Source organism: Pristiophorus japonicus, chromosome 1 (assembly GCF_044704955.1).
Source record: "Pristiophorus japonicus isolate sPriJap1 chromosome 1, sPriJap1.hap1, whole genome shotgun sequence".
Classification (NCBI taxonomy): domain Eukaryota; kingdom Metazoa; phylum Chordata; class Chondrichthyes; family Pristiophoridae; genus Pristiophorus; species Pristiophorus japonicus.
Genome location: NC_091977.1, coordinates 295,441,133 through 295,458,957, shown reverse-complemented (window position 1 = coordinate 295,458,957; position 17,825 = coordinate 295,441,133). Strand labels below are relative to the sequence as shown.

General features: G+C 42.3%; 1 protein-coding gene across 4 annotated transcripts in view; it reads right to left on the bottom strand.

Annotated features, from left to right (window-relative positions):
- Positions 1–17,825, bottom strand: part of LOC139270934 (sperm-associated antigen 1-like) — a 180,349-nt gene that overhangs the window by 113,304 nt on the left and 49,220 nt on the right. For all 4 annotated transcript variants that reach the window (XM_070888476.1, XM_070888475.1, XM_070888474.1 and 1 more), the window contains 3 exons: positions 11,946–12,076; positions 3,657–3,763; positions 1,321–1,459 (listed from right to left, as the gene is read on the bottom strand). In XM_070888476.1, coding sequence (XP_070744577.1) covers positions 1,321–1,459; positions 3,657–3,763; positions 11,946–12,076 — 377 coding nt within the window. The remainder of the gene's footprint in view (positions 1–1,320; positions 1,460–3,656; positions 3,764–11,945; positions 12,077–17,825) is intronic.

Genomic DNA, 17,825 nt, shown 5'->3' with positions numbered 1-17,825 from the left:
CGTGTTTGAGTCAGCAGGTTATGGGCTCAAGCTCCATTTCAAGATTTGAGCATGTAATTTAGGCTGACTCTTCAACGTAGCACTGACTGAGTGCTGCATTGTCAAATATGCCATATTTCAGTTGAGTTAAACCAAGGTCCTGTTTGTCTTGCTGTGGAGGCACTATTTGAAAAAAGGCAGGGAGTTCTCCGAGCATCCTGGCTAACATTCTTTCAGTCAACACCACCAAAAACAGATTAACTAGTCATTCATATTAACTACTGTTTGTGGAACCTTGCTGTGTGTAAACTGGTTGCCACATTTCCCTACATAACAGTAACAGCACTTCAAAAGAACTTTACTGGCTGTGGAGTGCTTTGTGATGTCCTGAGGACACGATAAGGCACTATTTAAATGGAAGTCCGTCTTTCTTTATGAAAATTGAAGTTAATCCAGGTGCCAGTCACATAGCAGCCCTTCTTTACACAACAGCACCACACAGTAATCTTCTCAAACAATAATTTATAATCTTGACAAATTATATACAGAATAAATCAAAACTATAAAGTTTACATTGTGCAATTCCACAGTGATCAAAAAAATACATTGAAAGTAGTTGTGTAAGATCAAATATTGCGAAGGTGAACAATGCTGCTATCATCTTTTCCAAATATGCATGATTTATTATGCTTTATCTGGTAAAATACCACACCTGGCTACTCTTGATTTTCCTATTTTCCTATTTTAACTATTAAGGATGTTTTTCTAAAAGCATATTTTATGTTCAAAAACATTCTAGGAACAAACCTTTGGCTTAGTGGTGGCCAAACTCCATCCCGGACAGTCCCAGCTGTGCAGTGTTTGTGTCCAGTGGCAGTGGGTGGCTCCACCTCCCCCCCGATCGTATGGGTTTTGGGAGCCCATAAAACCCTCCAGCTGTGTATGACTAACTGCAGCTGGCAATGATGGTTATGGCAATGGAAGAAGTGTTTGTGCCGTGGCCCATCAGACTGTTAATCAACCTGAAAAACCACCTACGACTTCAAAATATTCTCCAAGCGAAGCGTGTGAAGATACAAAAGCAACAAAGAAAGCATCCCAGCTATTTTAGAGCATCTTGGGCCATTTTTCAATAGTTCAAACTTTTGCTCAGTGATCAAATGTTGATCAGTCTAGAACATCTGATTATCTTTCCAGTCAATAATAAAAAGCATCTGATGTTAGGAGTTATAGAGGGGCTAAATTTGGTTTTCCTAAGGCTGGTGTACAATGGATATACAGCAAGAAAATGATAAACATAAATCAGATTTGTCTTTATAAGAATCTGACGGTCATTCTCACCTTTATTCCCATCATATCCCCTTTCCTTCTCATCATCAGAGCCCTCTACCTCTTTGATAAGCATCCTTTTTCCTTTTTTCTGTGTTTTCACAAGAGGCTCTGAGTCTTTCAGCCTTTGTTCAACTTCCTGAAGCATATTCTGAAAATGAACATTTCATAGGATAGTTAATCGCATTGACTCAAACTACACTATGTTTTTATTTTAGTAAATGATGAAAGTATACCAAGAGTGTTGCAAATCATTTATTTATTTTACTTAATCTAGCTAACAGTTTAAATTAGAAAATTAATTGCACTGCCCACAAGTCAAGTGGAGATTTACATGCCTCACCATTACTTGAGGAAAAAAGGTTGATTCTGGTTTGTGAAATTATACCATTAACACGGATTGTATTTCACTATTCACTATAGCGTTGCTGTGTAAATACTCCTCGGGGCCGAAATTGCCCTCCACCCCAAACGGGGCAACCGTCTGTTTTTTAAATGTTCTGTCCATCCCAATGGGGCGGGCAATTCGGGGAAATTCAGCTCTTTGGTTTTTTTTTTGGAGCGGGGCGGATGTGGGGTCGTCAGCGGGATGGTAGTGCGGGCGGGTCGGAAAGACAGTCGCTCCAAGTCATCAGCGCTGCGCTGACGTGTCACAACGTCCCTCCCCTTTAGTTAAAGGGGAGGGCCACTGTGAACTCTGCAGCCACTTTAGTGGCAAACACTAGACCACCAGGGAGGGTTTCAGCCAGGCCAGTGGCCTGGTACCCGAGAGGGAGTGCCGGGCTGCCTGTTGACGTCCCAGCCGAACCCGTAGCCACCATTGTCGGGCCGACCTGGCAGTCGGCCATCAATTAAAATAAAATGGTGGCCGCGGCAGTGCGCCCTCCCCTTTAAGGGCGGACGCGCCGCCCAGCCACAAGAAGCTTCCAGTCAGGGAAAGCTGTTAGGGACACCGAGCAGTGGCCAATCCTTTCCCGTGGGGTAATTTCCCACACGGTGCGGAAAGGGGGGTTGCCGGGGTCGGTAAGGGGTGGACGGGGCGGCAACACAGGCGGAGAAGACATTCTCTGCTGGGAAAATTCACGAGGGCAATTTGTAAAATGGCGGCCCCTCCGAGCAGTGAGTGCTTACCAACCCACGGCTCTCATAGAAAGGGGTAATTTCGGCACCCTAGTCATTCCCAATGCTTATTCTTTTCCAATTACAATTTGTTACAGTATTAAGTCTAGGTAAATCACAACAAAATCTGAGGACACAGGAAGGGACAGAAATCTTCTTGCACACCTCCTCAGGTCCAGGATGCTCAATTTAAAGACAAATGTTTTAAAATACTGAAGACTCCAAATCTGATGATGTAAAGAGATAAATATTGGGAAGACCGAAGCCACTGTCTTCTGTCCCCGTCACAAATTCCGTTCCTCAGCCACCAACTCCATCCCTTTCCCTGGCAACTGTCTTGAGATTGAACCAGCCTGTTTGCAACCTTCATCTCACATTTGACCCCATGATAAGCTTCCAACCACATATCCGTGCCATCACCAAGATCGCCTATTTCCACCTTTGTAAAACTGCCCAACTCTGCCCCTGCCTTTGCTCATCTGCTGCTGAAACCCTCATTCATACCTTTGTTACCTCTAGACTTGACTATTCCGATGCACCCCTGGCCGGCCTCCTACTTTCTACCCTCTGTAAACTTCAGGTCATCCAAAACTCTGCTGCTCGTGTCCCTATTCGTACTAAATCCCATTCACCCATCACCCCTGTGCTCGCTGACCTACAGTGGCTCCTGGTTAAGCAATGCCTCGATTTTAACATTCTCATCCTTGTTTTCAAATCCCTCCATGACCTCTACCCACCCCCCCATCTCTGCAATTTCCTCCAGTCCAACACCCCTCCGAGATATCTGCGCTCCTCCAATACTGGCCTCTTGAGCATCCCTGATTTTAATCGCTCCACCAATGATGGCAGTGCCTTCAGCTTCTAAGGCCCCAAGCTCTGGAATTCCCTCCCTCAGCCTCTTTGTCTCTCTTTCTTCCTTTAAGACAATCCTTAAAACCTAACTCTCATCTGCCTTAATATCTCCTTATGACTTTGTGTCAAATTTTGTTTGATAATGCTCCTGTGAAGTGCCTTGGGACATTTTACTACATTAAAGGTGCTATATAAATACAAGTTGTTGTTGTTTATTAAGTTTAACAAATCAAAAATGAAACATTCATCCCTGACTCTATTTTCAACACTATTATTATATACAATTTCTTCTAGTATGTCAGTTTATACATCTCCAATCTACGAGCAAGTCTGGTAATGTTGCATTTCTTCTATTTTGTGCTTTCTCAAGTTCTTACCGTTGCTATGGAATTGGCTGGTTCAGCTTGCAACACTTTCTTCAAGTCACCTGTTGCTGCTTGATAGTTACCTAATTGTTTATGAGCAATGGCACAACGTAGATGTGCTGTAAAACAATGTAGCAACAGTGCAATTAACACATCAATAACCATTATTTTAAAAGTCACCATAAAATCCTTTAGACTATAATTCATCATCCTTATCATTTGTGTTTATTTCACAATAAGATATCTTACCAACTATCTCTAAACATATTATTTAGAGACATAGCCAAAGTTACCATCATAGTAACTTCATAAAGGTTTCATATTTATTCTATTGAACTGACACAGCACTGGAGACATTTTCTTTAAATAACTGAAGATTATTGCAATTTATAAAGAAAATACACTTATTTTCTGGTTACATTCCCATAAATGCTCTGGATCCACACAAGACAGCCATAAAACCTCCTTGCCACATACTACCCTGTACTTTACAGGAGCCTTTATGAATGAAGATATCCATACCCCACATGTGGAGAGTTCATTTGGTCCTCTAGATCTACCTGTGAGCACTCAGCATCATAATGTCCATGTGGTGGTTGCCAAGCTATAAAGTGGCAGGTTGCAAATTGTATTAAGAATCTATAAGGAGACCTTTATCTCAGTCACCTCAGTCAGCACATGCACATCCTCTGAGATTGGTAACCCTTGACGGTGAATTCAGTAGTTGTCAGCTATTCACTGCAATCTGGAACCATCCTCTTACTTGTGGACTAGTTCGAGCAGCTTCCCTATTGATTTCATTAACCACATTCAGCCCAGAGTATCAACAAAAACTCATGTTGGGCAGCACTGGCCAAGTAGCACTCTTAAATCCTCTGAGCCAAAAGACACAGCTGATGTTCCAGCCCAGTGCCTCTCTTCCACATGCAATTCGCAATCCCGTTAACTGGCTTTTCCACTAATTTACCTCAACTGTTTTGCAGAGACAGGCTGAAGAACAGCAACAATCCAACTTTCAAAAATCAGGCAGACCCAATTTTAATGATTTAGATTCTTCAGTGAATAGCGACAAGTTTAAAGTTCCCTATGCAGATCCCACTGCCCACCCCTGACACTGCTAATTCTTTGTTTTCACTATGCTTTTTTCAACAGCTGGAATTCTGTTTAAATTTGACTACCCAACTCCTGGATCCCTCTGCCAACAGGTCTACACTGCAAGACTTGACTGCTGTGACTGCTCTGCTACTCAGTTGCTTCAAGTTTCAAGCTAACTTTTGCAATCTACAGCAAATCCCTTCACCTGTTGCGTTTACCCCTTCTGAGCTTCTGACTGTACTCTAGTGCACTGTCAGTTTCTCAGCTTTGACCAGGAATCCACTTTACTGGGCAGAAGTCAATTTTTCTGCTGCCTCTGGACATTAGTATGACCTCCAACTTCACCGCCATTCCTACAGAGACTGCATTCTCCGCTGGGCTGTCTCATTTCCAGTATCTGGCCTGCTGCTGCGTCCTCAGTTTTCTGCTTCTCTGCTGGTAATTTTTCACTCTATAGTGAGTTAGCTCGTATCGGGTTCTGCTGGTTCCCATCCTGCGCTTGCTTCTGCTCCACTGTTGCCAAATGACCTTGGTTCTGCTGCTTTCCGCCTGTATCCCCATTGTAGCTGACTCATTTCATCCCTCCACTAGTATACTGGATCAGTTAATGTGCACTACTTTTCATCGAGGCCATCACTCATCTTTGCTGGACCCCGGATCAAACTATGCTTACTCATAGTTGATTCTCCACATCACCTTAATTCTCCATTTTCCACAGAAATACCTCTAGCAGTGTGCGCACTGATACTCTGTCCTTCAAACAGCTTCCAGACTCACTCATCCACCACACAGGTCTCCAAACCTGGACATCAATTCGTTGGTGCTCTAAGCTGACACCGCCCAATTTACAAGTTAACTTCATCCCACCACAGGACCTCTGATTTTCACTTTGGAGTCTTCTCTTATTGGGCTCAAAATTGGCTAGGAGTAGCTCCGGTTTTTTTTTGAGCAACTTGATTTTTCTGGAGTATCTTAAAAATCCCCATTTTGCACATTCAATTTGCGCCAGTGTAAGTAAGTTAGTTACGATTTTTTTAGTTTAGTTTAGTTTTTCTCAAAAGGGAGCGTTACCAGCCACCTGCACCAGTTTTGGCTATTTAGGCCACTTTGGCCAGCTAATAGTTACTCCAAATTTATTAAGGCCACTTTAGAAAACCCTTGTGGAGGGTTAAGAAATCAGCACAAATAGGTACATCGGAGGCCAGCAGAACTTAATGACTTGACTAAAGAATGTGAATAGGATCAATCAGCTATACAGGACGTCATATGACAAACTTCGCAAAGTTAATTGATTATACAACAGAAGCATTCATGGAAGCTTAAACTACAAAAATAAAAGAAGTAAAAGATAGTTGAATTAAATTGCCCTAATCTCACAACTAATTTAAACAACTATTTGTTTTCAATGAGTATACTGGGCCAAAATTGAGCCCATATTATCTAAGTAAAGTCTACTTCAATAAATAAGATATTCTCTCAGTGTTCCTCTGTCACTTATGTTCTTCTTTCACAATAACAACAGGTGAATAGGCTTGACAAATGGTCACCACTATTCACCAAGAGACAAAACATATTTACATAATTTTTTCAAAATATCCAAAAGTCCAGGAAAATGACAAGCCATTAAGAAAGTTCAAAAATATCTACAGTGCATAAAATTTCAAACCTGAGGTCGATCGCACCGGGAGGCCACTCGGCCTGGGATGGGGTGGGCATCGGGTCCCACACACACGGCGGCTGCAGCATGCACACAGAGAGGCTGGGGGCGAGGAGCTACTGCGCATGTGCAGACACTCCACTGCGCATGTGCAGACATCCCGGCATTGTTTTCAGTGCAGGACGTTGGCTCTGCCCCCGACCCGACTGGCCACGCTGTGCAAAGACCGAGGAGAGGCCGGACAGCGGCCAGGGAGCGTTTTTTTTCGGCGCACTTATCAACGGAAAAAAGCGGCACATCTCCGATAAGTGCGCCGAAAAAAGGGGTGGGCCAAATTTGAGCCCAGAATCCCTATTCAACTATTATATATCTATCCTAATCATAAAATTAGAGAATAGAATTATAGAATGATACAGCACAGAAGGAGGCCCATTGTGCCTGTGCCGGCTCTTCCAACTAATGCAATTTTTTTCCCTTCAAGCATTTATCCAATTCCTTTTTGAAAGTTACTATTGATTCTGCTTCCACAATCCTTTCAAACATTGCATTCCAGATTATAACTCATTGCGAAAAAAAATCTCATCTTCCACTAGTTTCCAGACCACAACGACACGTTCTGTAAAAAGATGTTACCTGGTGTCGTCTCTGGTTCTTTGCCAATCACCTTAAATCTGTGTCCTCTAGTTACTGACTTTTCTGTCACTGCAAACAGTTTCTCCTTATTTATTCTATTAAAACCATTTATGATTTTGAACACCTCTATCAAATCTCTTCTTAACCTTCTCTGCTCTAAGGAGAACAAACCCAGCTTCACCACACTCGCCAAATAACCAAAGTCCTTCATCCCTGGTACCATTCTAGTAAATCTCTCCTGTACCCTCTCCAAGGACTTGACATCCTTCCTAAAGTGTGATGCCCAGAATTGAATACAATACTCCAGCTGAGGCTTAATCAGTGTTTTATAAAGATTTAGCATAACTTCCTTGCTTCTATTCCTCTATTAATAAACCCAATGGTCCCATATGCCTTTTTTAAAAACAGCCTTCTCAACTTGTCCTGCCACCTTCAAAGATTTGTGTACATAAACCCCCAGGTCTCTCTGTTCCTGCACCTCCTTTAAAATTGTACCATTTAGTTTATATTTCCTATACTAATCTTTGCCATGCCTATGTAATCCTAGTTTCTGTGTCCATTTGCATGCACTATTCCTTGACCTTCCAACTCTCCTGCTGCCAATCACAGGCTTGACTCCCTCTTGGATAAGCCCATAGCTTCCCTCTGTGCTGCTCGGCATTCTCCGAAGGGCCCACTGAGTCGCTCGTCACTGCCTCCTTACATGCAGCTTCCCCATCCTAGTCTCTCGCCGACCTTCGCACCAAGCGCCAAATAAACTCTCCTACCAATATTCACTACAAACCACTCGACTGTGCCATCTCACGAGGCCTCTCTATTCTCATCATCTCAATCACAAGGCAAAGCCATCTCTGATCACCTCTTTGCATCTCTCATGACTCACATTCCCCTTCCAACCACCTTCTGCATTCGCCCCTGGAAAAATCTCTTCCCCAAGTCACTTACAACTGCACTTTCAAACTCCCAACTGTCTAGTGTTTGGGCTTCCATTCGCCACAATACTTCTGCAGCTACTAATCTGCTCAATCACACACTCACCTCCACCTTTGATGCCTTTATTCAAGTTGTTCCTCTTGATACGGCCACCATCTTTGCTCACTTAAGTCAAAGAGGCGCAGATTTGAAAGTTTATGGTGCACAACTGGTTTAGCCATTCATTGTCAGATCTGACTAGCCATTAAGCACTATTGGGAATGTGTTCACTACTCCAGGATCATCCTGCAATGCAAAACTAATCCCTGATTTATTTTCTCCATTACCAACCTTCTCTTTAAACCTTTGTCCCTTTGCCCCTCCACCTTCACTTCCAACAACTATGAGTTCATTAAGATTGAGACCATTCAGCTGCCTCTGCTACATCTCTCCCTTGCCCACCAAGCCAAGTTTCCCCCGTGCCCCAGCCCGTATCTCCCATTTTTCTCTAGTTTCTCCCCACATCTCCCCCTAGTTTCTCTCGCATCTCCCCATATGCCTTCCAAGCAACCCACCTTCTGCTCTCTCGATTCTAGTCCCACTGAACTGCTGACCACTCAACTTCCTTTCCTGGCCCCCATGCTAGCTTATATTGTAAATGGTTCCTTTTCCTCAGGTACTGTCCCCCTCCCTTTCAAACCTCCCATCATCACTCCGCTTCTCAAAAAACCCATCCATGACCCCGCTGTCCTTGCGAACTACTATCCCATCTCGAATGTCTCTTTCCTCTCCAGTCCTTGAACATGTTGTTACCTCCTAAGTCCATGTGCATCTTTCCCTTAATTCCACATTTGAACCTCTCCAAACAGGTTGACACAACACTGGAACAGACCTAATTGAAGTCATAAATGACAACCTCTGTGACTGTGACCAAGCTGCACTATCCCTTCTCATCCTTCTCAACTTGTCTCCAGCCTTTGGCATGGTTGACCACATCCTCCTCCTCCTCCAATGCCTCTCCTCTGTTGTCTAGATGATTGGGACTGCCATCTTCTCCTAGTTTCTCTCCTACTCTTACCTATCCCATCGTAGCCTGAGAATGTCCTGCAATGGCTTTTCTTCCCACCCACCGCACCTAATACTTCTGGAGTCCCCCAAGTTTCTATCCTTGGCCTCCTTCCTTTTAAAAAAAAAATCTACATACTATCTTTTAGCAACATCATCCAAAGGCACAACATACGCTGAAGACGCCCAGCTCTACCTCACCACCACCTCCCTCGACCCCTCCACTGTGCTGGCAGACTGCTTGTCTGATATCTAGTCCTGGATGAGCAGAAATTTCCTCCAATTATGCATTAGGAAGACCAAAGCCATCGTCTTCGGCCCCCACCAAAAACTCCATCCCTAGCTACAAATTTCATCTTCCTCCTTGGCCACTGTCTCAGGCTGAACCAGATTGTTCACAACCTCGGCATTCTATGAGCTGTGCTGCCAACTCCATATCCATTCTAATACAAAGCCCACCTACTTTTACCGCTGTAATATCATTGGTCTCTGCCCCGGACTCTGCACATCTGCTACAGAAACCCTCATCCATGCTTTTGTCACCTGCAGACTCGACTATTCCAATGCTCCCCTGGTCAGACTCCCTTCTTCCACCCTCCATAAACTTGAACTCATCCAAAACTCAGCTGCCTGTATCCTAGAACTATAGAATCATAGAAGGTCATCTACAGGGGATCTGGGACCTGTGTGAACAGGACAAGCAACTGTGTATCTCCTTAACCAATCAGATTGAAGAATCATTAATGAGCAGTGCAGAATCTGAACCAAGAAATGCCAATTAGAATATTTAATTCAATGTCAAATCTGGTACAGAAAGCAAAATAAAGCGAAGGAAAGAAAGATGGGATTCAGAGAGATAAAAGAGACATAAAGAAAAAGTTAAAAAAATTACATTATTTAATATCTCCAACAGTAATTAAAATCTGAAGGAATCAGACTTGTAAATGTTAATTTTCAATGCCAGAGACATTGTTTGACAGTAATTAAAACTTATTACCCCGTTAAAGATTTACTTACACTGGAATGGACAAGCCCTAACTTTTCCTGGAGAGTTTAGTGGTTACATATCATGCAAGTAAAGCAACTTCACGCATTCCATGTATTTCCATGTCTCTCAGCGAGATACCCCATTCTCGCGCAGCTTTTGGAGGAGCAGCGCAACTATGTCAGAAACTTCTGGATTTCCACATTTAACTGGTTGCCGGAAGTTGCTGTTGGATTTCCACTTTTGTAACGGTGAACGCTGTTAGCCTAGCCGTTTTTTCTACAGCAAAATCAAGCTCATTATTGAATCTTCCTCCATCAAACTTTCAGGCAGTGTATTCCAGAACATAACAACTTGCTGTATCATTTTTTTCCCCCTCATCATAACTCACAACAAGTCCCGTTCACCCTTCAACCCTGTTCTCACTGAGCTGCATGGATCCTGGTCCACCAACGCATCAAATTTTAAAATTCTTATCCTTGTGTTTAAATCCTCCCTGGCCTCGTCCTCTATCTATCTTTGTAATCTCCTCTAGCCTTACAAACTTCTGCAAACTCTGTTTTCCCCGAGTTCCTTTATCCCACCATTGGTGGCCATGCCTTTAGCCATCTAGACCCCAAGTTCTGGAATTCCCTCCCTAAACGTCTCTGCTTCTCTATCTCTCTCTCGTCCTTTAAGACACTTCTTTGACCAAGCTTTTAATCATCTACCTAATATATCCTTTGGCTTGGTGTCACTTGGTGACTGATTACACTCCATTGAGCACCTTGGGATGTATTACTACATTAAATGAGCTTTATAAATGCAAGATAAGTGATTTTCTGCTATATGGATGTGATGTTACAACACTATAGGATAATGTTACCAACTGCTGGCAGCCATGTTTGCCTCAGTAAAAATGTGATCCAGGTTCAGACGTTGCAAATGGCTTAGTACGAATTATTTGCTGGAGTAATCTCATCTGGTCTCGGTGTCCTATAGGTAGCAAAGCTGGGTTTTTTCCCAACACATAAATTACTGACCTGTACACACATTATAAATTACAACAGGACTTTGGAATTCACCCGGACAGAATGAGATGTCAGCCATGACCAGCTATTTCATACATGGTCCAGAACACTAGAACCAGAGGACACAGTCTGAGCTTGAAGGGAGGTAAATGAAAAACTAATCTGTAGAAACAATGTTTCAGTGAGCGAGTGGTCAATCTATGGAATGGGCTCAATAGGGAAATACTTAGTTTTGATTCATTCAAATGTAAATTAGCTAGATTTATTTCAGAAAATAACATTTGGGATACAGTATATGAGTAATTTGATACATGACATGTGGTGATTGTAGCATGCTTTGGGAAAAACAAATGACTTTAGTTTCCAAAGCTCTCCACCACTGGTGTTTTTCTCGTGTCATGTCTTGGTCTGTTGTAGACTAATTGATAGAGATTCATCGCTGTGATTAGTCAACAACTCCATTATCAGTGTATCATGTGATTACCAGGATGGTAGAAGGCAAACTAGATGGACCTTAGTCTTATTCGTCTAGCAATTCCTATATTCCGATTGAGAGTAGAAGGTGATGCAAAAAGCAAGAGAAGTCATCAGAAGTTTTAAGAAGAACCACAAGGCAGAGAAAAGAATGGAAAAGCTAGGAAAGCAACAACAAAATGGGGAAAAGCAATGGAAAATGGGCAACTGAGCAAGTTAGCACAACTTTTCAGTATTAATATTTCAAAATGATACAAAAAGTATCTTTTAATTTGGGAAGTGATGAAAACCTATAATCAAAAGTTACTCACTGATGCTGAGCACAAGAACCTTAAAGATCACCCTTAGCCACATTAGTGCCAGTAAAGTGAAGGCACTCCATATTACTTTACTGTGCTTCTGGATTCAGTCTGGATAAATACAAATGTGAATACAATATAAATGTGTAGCAGCATTTTGCAATTAGTCACCTTTCAAATTGCCAGGGTCTAATTCCAACACTTTTTCAGCATCATTCAGAGCATTCTGCCAGTTCTTAAGCTTAATTTCTGCTTGAGCTCTGTTGTTAAACGCAGACGCATTTGGCATCACTGATATACTCCTGGGTGGAGGGGATGGTGGGAGGGTGAAAGAGGAATAAAACAACAGATGAGTATATACCTCCTAGAGAAGGCAAAACATCTCTTCTACTTCAGAATAATACAATGGAAGCATTACATTGGGATATAAATTCCTGTCAAAATAACTGTGAGGCTAATGGCATTTGCCGTTCTTTATGTGTAAATACTGTAGCAACTTCAGGCATGGTTAAACAAGGAAATCCAAAAGTTGCTCTACGCGTTGCACCGCTCCATCGTTAGCTTCGTGAAAATGGCATGCTGTCTGCCTCATCTTTGAAATGCATTGAATGATGTGAAGTATGCGGTAGATATGAACTAAACACGCCACAGAAAGTTATGTTTTGCGTCCACTTCTGTTCTTAATATATAACTATGATTTGGATTTGGGTGCAGGGAGTACAATATCAAAATTTGATGATAATATAAAAGGAGGTGGTTTGACAAGCCATAAGCGGACTATAAAATACTTGAAGACATAGGCAGGTTATCAGAATGGACAGAAAGGTGGCAGATGCAATTTAATGCTATGAAATACAAGGTATTGTATTTCGGAAGAAAAAATTGAGAATAAAAGTGTAAACTGTAATGCGAAGGCTAAAGGATAAGAAGAAACAGAGCGATCTGGGGTGCAAATAAATAATTCCTTGAAACTGCAAATGGAGGTACATAAAGCTGTTAAAAGGCCATAGCATTTGTGGTTTTACAAATGGGGATATGGAGTTCAAAAGCAAAAAGGTAAAGTTCAATTTACACGATAAGGGCTAGGCAACAGTTAGAGCACTTGGTGCAGTCTTGAACACCAATATTTTCAAGGACATTAATGCCACAGACAATGCACAATGTAGATTCACCAGGATAATACCAAGGATACAAAACAAGATTAATGAGTAGAGAAGGAATACTGTGAACATAGAAAATAGGGGCAGGAGTAGGCTATTCGGCCCTTCGAGCCTGCACCACCATTCAATATGATCATGGCTGATCATTCACCTCAGTACCCCATTCCTGCTTTCTCTCCATACCCCTTGATCCCTTTAGCCGTAAGGGCCACATCTAACTCCCTTTTTAATATATCTAACGAACTGGCCTCAACAACTTTCTGTGGTAGAGAATTCCACATGCTCTGAGTGAAAAAGTTTCTCCTCATCTCGGTCCTAAATGGCTTACCCCTTATCCTTAGACTGTGACCCCTGGTTCTGGACTTCCCCAACATCGGGAACATTCTTCCTGCATCTAACCTGTCCAATCCCATCAGAATTTTATGTTTCTATGAGATCCTCTCTCATCTTCTAAATTCCACTGAATATAAGCCTAGTCGATCCAATCTTTCTTCATATGTTAATCCTGTCATCCCGGGAATCAGTCTGGTGAACCTTCGCTGCACTCCCTCAATAGCAAGAATGTACTTCCTCAGATTAGGAGACCAAAACTGTACACAATATTCAACTCACCAAGGCCTTGTACAACTGTAGTAAGATCTCCCTGCTCCTATACTTAAATCCTCTCGCTATGAAAGCCAACATGCCATTTGCCTTCTTCACCACCTGCTGTGCCTGTCTGCCAACTTTCAATGACTGATGTACCATGACACCCAGGTTTCGTTGCACCTCCCCTTTTGCTATTCTGTCACCATTCAGATAGTATTCTGTCTTCCTGTTTTTACCACCAAAGTGGATAACCTCACATTTATCCACATTATACCGCATCTGCCATGTATTTGTCCACTCACCTAACCTGTCCAAGTCACCCTGCAGCCTCTTAGCATCTTCCTCACAGCTCACACTGCCACCCAGCTTAATGTCATCTGCAAACTTGGAGATATTACATTCAATTCCTTCGTCTAAATCATTAATGTATATTGTAAATAGCTGGGATCCCAGCACTGAACCTTGCGGTACCCCATAGTCACTACCTGCCATTCTGAAAAGGACCCGTTTATTCCTACTCTTTGCTTCCTGTCTGCCAACCAGTTCCCAATCCACGTCAGTACATTACCTCCAATACCATGTGCTTTAAGTTTGCACACTAATCTCTTGTGTGGGAGATAAACCTTTCCACTGGAGCAGAGACAGTTAAGAGGAGATTTAATAGAGATTTTAAAATTTATTAACAGGGAAAGATTATTTTCTTTGGGTGGGAAGTTATTGATAAAGGGTCATTAATTTAAAATTGACGTTAAGAGAGTGAAGTTGTCAGGAGAAATTTCTTTATGCCGAATGTTGCCTGGGGCGTGCTCGAAGCAGAGGGCACTGAATATATTAAGGAAGAGTAGATAAACATTTGAAACAGCATAAAGTACAAGATTAGGGCAAGAGAACAGGGCAGTAGGATTAGTTTTGCAAAGATCTAACACAGACATAGTGGGCTGAATGGCATCCTTCTGTGCTGTAATCTTTTATGGTATGATTCTATGGTTGTGATATAGTAAACCTACTGTCACATGTCTGACTCATGGTAAAAATATTCCCTACTTTCCTGATACTTGAATGTAGATGTCAAGATATATTTGTAATACTGTTGTAGAGACATAGAAAATAGGTGCAGGAGCAGGCCATTCGGCCCTTCGAACCTGCACTGCCATTCAATGAGTTCATGGCTGAACATGCAACTTCAGTACCCCATTCCTGCTTTCTCGCCATACCCCTAGTAGTAAGGACTTCATCTAACTCCTTTTTGAATATATTTAGTGAATTGGCCTCAACAACTTTCTGTGGTAGAGAAGGTTCACCACTCTCTGGGTGAAGAAGTTTCTCCTCATCTCGGTCCTAAATGGCTTACCCCTTATCCTCAGACTGTGACCCCTGGTTCTGGACTTCCCCAACATTGGGAACATCCTTCCTGCATCTAACCTGTCAAAACCCATCAGAATTTTAAACGTTTCTATGAGATCCCCTCTTATTCTTCTGAACTCCAGTGAATACAAGCCCAGTTGATCCAGTCTTTCTTGATATGTCAGTCCTGCCATCCCGGGAATCAGTCTGGTGAACCTTCGCTGCACTCCCTCAATAACAAGCATGTCCTTCCTCAAGTTAGGAGACCAAAACTGTACACAATACTGTTTACCTACCATTTTACAAAACTTGCTTAAGGTGTAACTGGCTTAACTCTTGTCTCCTTATAACCTTTATTCTCAAATATTTACATCATGCTTTATGTAATTATAAAATCTATTTTTCTTCCCCATGCTTCCCCCAGTGGATATGTAGTTCTTACTGAAATTGTCATTGATGAAATAATGCATGGACAGGTTTTCCTCTGTCAAGTCTCCAGTGCCGAACACCCAAACTAGTGTTAATTCATCATGGTCTAGGTCTGGTTAAATGACTATGCCATAATGTCCAAGTTCATGACCAAATAATCCCAAACACTGGTGGTAGAGAAACTTCTAGAGACCATAATCCAGGACAAAATTAATTTTCACTTGCAGGAACAGAGGTTAATAAATGACAGCCAACATGGATTTGTTAAAGGCTAGACTAGTTAGCAAAACTGAAGCCAATGGGATTAAAGTGGCAGCGTACATACAGAATTGGCTAAAGGACAGAAAACATAAAGTACCAGTGAATGGTTGTTTTCAGACTAGATGGAAGTATACAGTGGTATCCCCAGGCATCAGTATTAGGACCACTGCTCTTTTTGATATATATAAATAATCTGGACTTGGATATAGGGGGTATACTTTGAAAGTTTGCAGATGGCACAAAACTTGGAAATGTAGTTAACAATGAAGTGCATAGTAGACGACAGATATATCGGTGAAATGGGCAGACACATGGCAGATGAAAGTTAATGTTGAGAACTGTGAAGTTCTGCACTTTGGAAGGAAGAATGAGGAGAGGCAATAAAGGAAGGACCTCCCAAATCTGGAAACTTCGGGACCGAGGCCATTCCGGATTTTGGGTACTTCCGGATTTCGGAACACATTTCCGAAGTCCTGAAATCCGGAAACGCCTGGGCCGAGATTCGGGTATTTCCGGATTTTGGAGACATCCCGAATCCGGAAACCTGTTTGGCTCAGCGGTGATCCGCAGTTGGTAAGAAAAAAAAACGCCCGGGAAAGACCTGCGTTGTAGCCCTTGGGACAGCGGTAAGTATTAAGACCTGCAAAAAAGGTAAGATAATTTTTAATCCTTTTGCAGCGATTCAATAATTAAGTGCCCTGTGAATGTGCTGTGACTTTTTATTTTTTGGTGTGTGTGTGTGTCTGTGCGTTTGGGGGGGGGGGGGGGGGATTATTTACTGTTGTGGAAAAAATGTCCGGATTTCGGAACATTTTCCAGATTTCGGACGACCCCTCCATGGATCAGCGTGATGTCCGGATTTCGGAACGTTCCGGATTTTGGAACTCCGGATTTGGGAGGTCGAACCTGTATAAACTAAATGGTGACATTTTTTTTTAAAAGGGAGGGTGGGGGGACGACAGGATCTGAGACCTAGGTGTACTGATACACAAATCTTTGAAGATGGCAGGACAAGTAGATAAGGCTTTAAAAAAAGCATATGGCTTCCTGGCTTTATAAATAAAGGCACCGAGTACAAAAGCAAGGAAATTATGTTAAATCTTTATGAACCACTAGTTAGGTCTTCTACTGTCCACTTCATTGTTAACTACATTTCCAAGTTTTGTGCCATCTGCAAACTTTGAAATTAGTCTGGGCACCACACTTTAGGAAGGATGTCAAGGCCTTGAAGAGTGTGCAGAGGAGATTTAATAGAATGGGATCGGAGATGTGGTACCAGTGATGAGGGACTTCAGTTATGTAGAACGACTAGAAAAACTGCGTTTGCTCTGAGCTAGTTAGAGTGGGTGAGAGCTCAGATGAACAGGACCCCAAGAAAGAATGCAAAAGGCAGGAGGCAACAGAGCAGAGTAGCACTGGGGTAAGTGTAAACCACAAGGTGATAGGAAGGGACAATATGTATGAATATAAAGGGACTGCAGGAGGGGTCAAAACTAAAAATCATGGTTTAAAAACTAGTATTAAAACACTCTACCTAAACACACGCAGCATTCGAAATAAAGTAAATGAGTTGACGGCACAAATCATTACAAATGGATATGATTTGGTGGCCATTACAGAAGCGTGGTTGCAGGGTGGCCAAGACTGGGAATTAAACATACAGGGGTATCTGACAATTCGGAAAGATAGACAAGAAGGGAAAGGAGGTGGGGTAGCTCTGTTAACAAAGGATGATATCATGGCAGTTGTGAGAGACGATATTGGCTCTAATGAACAAAATGTTGAATCATTGTGGGTGGAGGTTAGAGATAGTAAGGGGAAAAAGTCACTGGTGGGCGTAGTTTAAGGCCCCCAAATAATAACTTCACGGTGGGGTGGGCAATAATCAAGGGAATAATGGAGGCATGTAAAAAACGAACGGCAGTAAGCATGGGGGATTTTAACCTACATATCGATTGGTCAAATCAAATCGCACGGGTAGCCTTGAGGAGGAATTCATAGAATGCATACAGGATTGTTTCTTAGAACAGTATGTTACAGAACCTACAAGGAAGCAAGCTTTCTTAGATCTGGTCCTGTGTAATGAGACAGGAAAAATAAACGATCTCCTAGTAAAAGATCCTCTCAGAATGAGTGATCACAGTATGGTTGAATTTGTAATACAGATTGAGGGTGAGGAAGTAGTGTCTCAAACGAGCGTACTATGCTTAAACAAAGGGGACGACAGTGGGATGAGGGCAGAGTTGGCTAAAGTAGACTGGAAACACAG